The sequence below is a fragment of the Theobroma umbraticum genome, unplaced genomic scaffold (assembly GCF_002168275.2).
Source record: "Theobroma umbraticum cultivar Fairchild unplaced genomic scaffold, ASM216827v3 scaffold_44.0, whole genome shotgun sequence".
NCBI classification, from domain to species: domain Eukaryota; kingdom Viridiplantae; phylum Streptophyta; class Magnoliopsida; order Malvales; family Malvaceae; genus Theobroma; species Theobroma umbraticum.
This window is the reverse complement of record NW_018397255.1, coordinates 4,336,741-4,344,522: the sequence shown is the minus strand read 5'-3', so window position 1 is coordinate 4,344,522 and position 7,782 is coordinate 4,336,741. Positions and strand designations below refer to the sequence as shown.

The 7,782-nt window shown below is 36.4% G+C and overlaps 1 protein-coding gene across 1 annotated transcript; it reads right to left on the bottom strand.

Moving 5' to 3' along the window:
- Nucleotides 1–4,273: 4,273 nt before the first annotated feature.
- GCL1 (GCR2-like 1) lies at nucleotides 4,274–7,707 on the bottom strand. Its single transcript, XM_021419715.2, has 4 exons — nucleotides 7,485–7,707; nucleotides 6,684–6,795; nucleotides 5,217–5,687; nucleotides 4,274–4,774 (listed from the first exon to the last, which is right to left on the bottom strand). The coding sequence occupies exons 1-4, from the start codon at nucleotides 7,625–7,627 to the stop codon at nucleotides 4,433–4,435; spliced, it is 1,068 nt and encodes a 355-aa protein (XP_021275390.2). The 5' UTR covers nucleotides 7,628–7,707; the 3' UTR covers nucleotides 4,274–4,432.
- Nucleotides 7,708–7,782: the final 75 nt, after the last annotated feature.

Sequence of the window (7,782 nt, the reverse complement as noted above, 5' to 3'; positions counted from 1 at the left end):
AAAAAAAAAAAAAAAGGGTGAAGACAAAGCTGAAGAGCCACTTAGAAGGCCTGCTCAATAGAAGAATTACCAAGTAATTTGATAGAATTTTTCTGTCGAAACAAACAAGACAGACGATTTCAAGTTGACCACTTCAAGCAATTGATAAACATGAGCACTTCATCTTATACTTTTTTGTTTTTTCTAAGGCATGGAAACATTCAAATGGTAGCTTTCTGTTTGGGATTTGCAGAAAACATATCTAGAAACCATTGAATTGCCCTGTTTAGTTGCCAAGGCAGACAAAAAAACCAATATTTGAAGATCACAAACCCACATCTACTTACTTTAAATCTTGTCAAGTAAACCTTCAATCAAAAACTGATGAAGAATGAGCTTCTGATCACCGTTTTTCTTTTTTGACAGTTCTAATTACATAATTTACAGAATGAAGCTAAAACAAAACTGAAAGCTACATCTCTGACATGTGGGTTGCAACTCAGGCAAAGCTAGGGAAATTCTTGAAGCTGGAGATTATCTGTCTTTCTTCTACTCGGACCATATATGGGAAATAAAGAACTTTAGGAAATAACAGAAGCTAAAACAGAACAAACGAGATCCATTATAGAGCCTGTTCTGCTCAAAACAACTCTGATTTTCTCTGGATGTTCATTCTATAGTTGAGGAGAAAAGTAAAACCACTTCACTCCTCTGGTTTTAAGGATCTCTAAAACTTATATGCAAGTAATGCTTCCATAGGACTCCTGCAACATACAGGGAAATATATAGTAATACTCAAAAAAGGTAGGTGTGACAGCAGTATATATTTACCTCCTTGAATCTTATTATATTGGGATGCTTCAAGGACCTATGGTTCATAATCTCCCTTTGAACATGTTCATCAATCTGCATAACCAAGAATCCTCATAAATCAATCCATAAACTCAAAAAAGACACAACCCAAATTTGCCCATGAAGAAACAAAGCCAACAAATACAAGTTCATGAACATTAACCTTGGAGAGCAACTGAAATGGAGCCAAAAAAAATCTAGTACGTACCTTGGAGCCTCTTTGAATATACTTGACAGCATAAAGCTCACCACTCCATTTATCCCTAACCAGCTTAGCAACACCAAAGTTCCCCGATCCAATATCTTTCAGTATCTCATAGCGCTCCATTTACCAAAGCTAACTCCCAGAAAATATATATACAAAAAAGGCAGCAATTATATGAATCTTCTACGTTGGTTTTTCTTCTCCTTGTTGTCGTTATGAAGTTGCAACAGATATTCTGTTGTTTATATTTGGTTTAGAGTTGGAGAATCTCCATGATTTCCATGGCCAAGGAGGGTGAACAGGCTTTTTGATTTTGTGGGATAGCTGATAGCAAAGGCCAAGGCCACGATGCTATGAAATGACACTGTCAAAATGGTGTCAACGCCAGAGAGACAAGAGGAGGAGACATTACACGTGGCACATAATTAGAGGTTAGAATTTCGAGCAGAACTCTAACAAGTTGCACACCGACGTCGCTTGCATTTTGGGTTATCCTCTGGTTTAGGTTACTTCAGGTTACTCACTTGCTCCTTCTGTATTGTGTCAAAAAATCGTCACCCACTTTTATTGGTCAAAATTTAGGATCAAAAAGATTAAAAAAAACAATTAAATATGTAATTAGAAAAAGTTTTCAGAATCCCAGCAATCAAAAAAGTCTAACATTCCATGTAATTAATTATAATTAAAAATTTCATCCTAAAATTTGATTTAATAATTAATGTCTATATTTTTTATTTAAAAATATATTTTAAGTTTTCGTCCAATAAAAAATATTTAACATTTAATTCACTCTTTTGTCATTTGGGCTTTAATTTCTTACAAAGAGTTTGAAAAAAAAGTACAAAACTGTCTGTTGCTATGCAGCGAGTACATGAGTTTTGATAGTCGAGGCGAGTAGGACTGTAATTTAGAAAAGAGAAATTGTACAAAATTCTTTCACGTTACGAGGAGAGGAGGATAAGTTGACAAAGGGTAGAAGAACATAGGAATGACGTGGACGGTGGAGGAGGGATGATGGAGAAAAATGGGAGGGTGGTCCCAACCTTGATTGGGCTGTTACTGTCTATTTTACCATCTTCTTCGTCAGTTTAGTTTTAGTTTTGGTTTTAGCTTTAGTTTTATGCCACATTTTCATTTTGGAAAAGAACAAAAAATATTGAAAAAGATAGCACAGAAAACAATGTACGTATCAATTATAATTGAGTGTGATTGCTCCCTAAATTTATTAATGGCAACCGTCCGTGTTTTCCTTTATGGGATAAATCGAAAAATTTATTTTTCCTTCAAATAATTTTGTTCCATTTGGCTCTAAAATGACATCATACAAACCTTGCTTGTTTGATTGTTTGAAAAAGATATATATAAAAAAAAAGCTCTACAACATTTGAAGTTGATTAATGAAAGATTTGAAAGATGATTAAGTATTTTCTTAGGAATAATTAAATAGTCAATTTAAACTACCGACTAAACACATGATTCATTTTTTAAATAGTTTGAATATATAATGATTGCTTAATTTTTAAAACTTTACTTATTTGTAATTGAAATTAGACTAACAAAATCTTTATATGATTAATAAGATCTTATCTCAATAGTAAGTTGGAGCAATATCTTTTAAAAATTTTAAATCCTCGATTTTAATGTGAGATTTTTTAAAAAATTTTGCAATTATATGCCGAGATTTTAATTGTTTGTTTTAATATATTAAATGATTATTATAGTATTTATCTATACATAAAATCTCATTAAAATAAAATCCTTATGACTTGGAAAACCCATTCTTGACTATGTAAATTATAATAGATTAAGTTCGTCCTGGTACGAATCCTTTGGGCCCAAGTTGAAGCTAAAAAAATCCAGAACTTGAAGGTTGACAAAAAGTTTTTAACTTCACTTCTTTTAGAGGCGTTATGTCTCCAATGTGGGGATGTAAAAGGAATTCTTTAATCCAACTCGTGTTTGGAGCTAATGTTTCCTGTTGACATGCCGAGCTGTCTCTGTAAATGTTGCAGATTAACAACGTGTAACTTGCTCTGTCTAATCCATTGCAGATCTTTAAGTCTTTCATGTTTTCAAGCATACATGCATGAACCTTCTAAAACCAACCTCACCCTTGCCAAAGAACAGACTTCCATAAGCCAAGGTAGGTTAGCTTGCCTCACTTCCTTTGAAATATATATAGTTTGTCTTTGTTTTCATTAATTTGGTAAATGGGCAATTATTATTTCTTTCCAGTTCCAGCCAAATCAAAGTCCGGTGAATGCGGGCATCACCAACTTCCCTCGGAATTGACAGCTTCTGGGCCACCTCAACTGCATGTCATTGTGGTCTCAACTGATTTGCTAGGAGCGAAGGGTCGATGGAATGTAACGACACCGCGTGATAGCATGATTTGATAGCCTTAATTGGAGTGGTCACGGCCATGCGTGTACACAAGAATATTGTGTTCTTTTGTAGCTGTTTCCGATCTTAAAAAAAGATATTAATGGTCGGAGATTAGCTCTTTAATTAGATGCATGAATATTTGTAGCTACCTAGCAACATCAGTTTGATTAATCATTATTTTATATGTTATACAAGGTGTTCTACGCTTTTGGGCGTAGTCAATTCTGTTAGGGATGCTGGCCAACGGAAAGAGACAGGCTAATTTAGTGTGCAAATACAGTATGGCATTGATCATAATTAACGAGGTTAAGAGAGAGTATCAATCAATTACATAATAAATAGAATCTAGTAAAAGAATATAGTCTAAATTTTATTTCTTGCCTCTATTTCCATCCATCATAGGATCTTCTTCCTTTTTCCACCAATGAGACAATGGAGGCTATGATCTTCTCCTTTATTCTTTTTCTGTTTTTCTCTAAGCCTGCTTATTAGAACATTAGAGCCCAGATAAATAATATGATTTTGAGATGGGGCTCAACAATGTAATTGGGACACTGACAAATTGCCATCCAGGAACCGACCCGATATGCATGCTTAATTTCAACACAGGTTCTTCTCAAATATGATTTTCACAACTAAATCAATTTTGCAGAGAATAAAATGAGATAAGCATGGCTTTTCGTGAGTCCGAGGGAGCTCGGCTACTACAGGAAAGTGTTTAGTACAAGCAGCTTTTGGATAACATTCCATTGTTCACCTTCCTCTCGCCAACAATAATTGACTTTACCAGGGAATGTTACTATAGATGCTAAGACGGCAAATTTTACTTCAATTACATCAGGTTCCCGCCAATTCACTCAACTGATAATTGCATCAGCCCCGGTCATTAAACCCTCGATTGATAAATTTAAGGTATGTTGACATTACAGTAGCTCAATAAGTTCTACACTTATATACAAGTTACGAGTTACCCTTCCTAGTCATAAACGATAGAACTCCCTTCATCTTCACTTAGAGCTCAAATCCTGGGAACTTAGAGTTCTGGGGTTCAAGCAGATCAAACCAGAGGCAAGCTGTCCCAGCAAGTCCTTGGAAAAGGGAGTAGGCATGATCAGCTCCACGGGCATGCCCCACATTTACAAGCTTCCGTGCATTATGATACAAGAAGCTTGCAAACGCCTTTGCCCTTTCTTCATATATGGTCTCTCCTGTAAGGCGATAAAGGGAAAGGAAAGCATAGGCATTTCCAGCAATACCATCAGCTAGTCCCACCTTCTTCACCAACCCATTCTTCCATACAACCTCCCCTGCTTCTATAGCAGCATCACGGAATTCTCTCTCACTTGGATACACCTTCACAAACAAAGCAAAAGTTCTGTCAACTCAATTATATACAGCTTGATGCTGAACTGTGTTAAGAACACATGTTCTAAACTTGTCCTAATTTTTAAGGCCCCTGTTTAGTAGTGCTTAATACCCTTCTGATTAGTTCTGTGTATTTGACCACCCAAAACGAACAAGTACTATTAAATGAACTAGATTAAACTTGCAGTACACATCTAATATGATTTAAGGTTTTGCCCTTTTCAGTGTGTGTGTGACAAATGAGTTTACAGGCCTGACTAAGGAGAAAGTTATAATCTAATCATATTTTTTCCACAAGTTGAATGTGATAATGGAAGTTGTTAACCCTCACCAAATTTGACCCTCTGAACCTAAATAAATTCATGACATGCTCATTTATGTTAAATTTCCCTCAGAAATAAGTTGCATCAAGTGTACTAGAGTTGCTAACCTGTGATGCCTCGGCTAGAGTGATTGCCATGCTAGTTGCACCATGAGACCACTGCACCAGCTTGTCCCTTGGGTTCCCTTCACTTGATGGGTAATTTCCACTATGAGGGAACCTGTTACTCATCATGTATCTTAAAGTTCCTTTGACATCCTCAGCGTCGTTTTCAGAAAGAGGGAAGTGCAGTAGCACATGCAAGATTCCCGCAAGACCATTGGCTGCACCCCAGTACCTTGTCCCATGCCATCTGTACATAAGCGGGCAGGCTGGGTGATCAGAAGCCCCTGTCCTGCCCCCAGCTAATATGGCATCGATAATTGGCATAAGAACATCATTGGGCACCGTCTCTTTCCCAAGATGCTTGTTTAAGAACAAAGCAGCCCATAAGAATCCAGCTCGCCCATAAAGAAGATCATATGACATTCCAAAACCTCCTTCTTCAGGTCCTGCAGGGAGGGCTCTTTCTTGTGCTACCTATATTTTGTTAATTGAAATACTAGAGTTAGATATTATCGTAATGCTTCCCATGAACCTCACAGTGTTTAATGAAACTAATATTGCAATTAAGAAATACATTGATCTCTATGGATTGATCAATATAAAGTAATGTCTTCATGAATGTTGCAGACACCTCTCGACAAAAAATACAATTTTGGGTAAAAAAATACTATTTTTTTTTGAATATGAGAACTTTGTAATGATAATAGGGGCTCACTTAATTAACAGATTAAACTTTTGAGTTTTGTGGCTCCTTAACATGTAAAATAGGAAAAGAGAAAAACATTGAAATGTTATATCTTATGGTCCAATTCAGTTAGGGTCAGCTCCAACAAAGGAATAGTAAGAATGCTGGCCATCTAAGTAGAGATATAATAACACCTTTACAATCAAATAGCAAGAAATGGCAGTACTAGGTCTGTTGCATAATGTGTAGCAGCTAGTGCTATCCAGCAGAGCAATGACCAAGTGAATATCAATCGAGTGAACCACCCTAGATGCAATCGAAGCAAATCTTCATGCCTCAATCATGGATCCCACACAGTCATGATATTGTCTACTTTCAAGTACCTAACATTTCATGGTCATTTTTGGCAGCATCTGACCAGAAACTAATAATAGAAATGGAAATAAAAAACTAAAGATCAATTTCAATATCTATAAATAGAAAAGCCAACTCCCACTAGCAATACCGCATATACCTTATCAATGGCAAAAGTAAAAATTTTCTTATCTATGCTGCCACTTCTCGGTAATATTAGTCACAGACCTTGGCCAATAGGTCCCCACACAGCCAAGAAAGTAAAATGTTTTGTCATTAACGAGTAGGTATCTCTTCCTCGTATTTTAGGCGGTGATTAAGACAACCAGTCATGGGCTTTTCATGACAAGTCGGATTATTAAACCAATTGAAGAAGCACATAGATTTTTCATCATGTATTTAAAGTGATAAGCATGGGGTAAAGACAATACCTCAAGGAATTGATTTAGAAAGAAGTTAAGTCTTTGACGGTCCCCCATGTAATTAGCCACCACGGCTCCCAGTGAACACACCCCTCCTATACCACACAAAAATGTCACGTGTCTGCATACAGAAGATGGTTTTATCAATAGCTTAACATTAAAGATTAAATATTCTTCATTTTCATAGTACTTCAGGAAGAAAAAAAAAAAGATTCTTCATTTAGACTGGTGAAGACTTTCCATCCTCCCTTAAAACACTATAATCTTTCCATATTTCTAAGCATCAACTACAACCAAGATTTGGAAACCTAATTCGTACAATGTAATCACTCGATTTTACCTTGGACATTTACTGCAATTTGTAAATTTAGGAAGGGGAAAGAGAAAGGTCAAAAGTAAATTATTAATCATAGTACTCTTTAGTCGCACAATGTCCACGAATTAATCATGACGGACCATTTTTTTGTACGATGATAAAAAGATGTTGAGCAATCACATTAAAGCCGTTGGGACGACAGCTACTCCTAACCAATTTAAATTAAAATTAATAAATGATATTTGCCTTAGCCACAAAAAAGATTACTTTGATTCTTCTAAGATATTTTTCAGACCAAAAAACGGGTAAATGGGTACTTGTTCATTAGGCATGGTAAAACAAGCAAGAAAGTGATATGTTCAGCTTCTTCCCACCATGAAAAATCTGTACGGTCACTCAAAATATCCAGGTTTTTAACACATGATATGATAGTATATCTCTTTTATAATACCAGTAAAAGAAAGAAAGAAAAAAAAAGAGAGTAAAGACTGAACCTGGTGGAGGCACGTGCGACAGACGCGCACGTGTCAACGATCTTAGCGGACAAGAGTAAGTCTTGCTGGTTGCCCGTCACCTCATACGATCTCAAGCATGTGAAAGCTGTCCCCAGCAGACCCGTGTACACAGTCGGGTCCATTCCCGACCCGGCACAACTACTGCCACCACCTTCTTTCCACGTGACTTCCACTACCTGCACCACCACGCCCGAAAAAATAAAAGTTCAGTTTAAACTCTTCCCTGACAGGACAACCTTAGGAAATCTGTTATCGATATCAGTATCTTTTATAAGAT

What these genes read in the sequence shown, in the direction of transcription:
- GCL1 (XM_021419715.2), bottom strand. Translation starts at nt 7,627, where the DNA reads ATGGACCCGACTGTGTACACGGGTCTGCTGGGGACAGCTTTCACATGC. An exon ending in TTCTAAATCAATTCCTTGAG is followed by an intron (nt 5,688 to 6,683) that starts GTATTGTCTTTA and finishes AACAAAATATAG; the next exon opens with GTAGCACAAGAAAGAGCCCT. An exon ending in CTCTAGCCGAGGCATCACAG is followed by an intron (nt 4,775 to 5,216) that starts GTTAGCAACTCT and finishes TTGTTTGTGAAG; the next exon opens with GTGTATCCAAGTGAGAGAGA.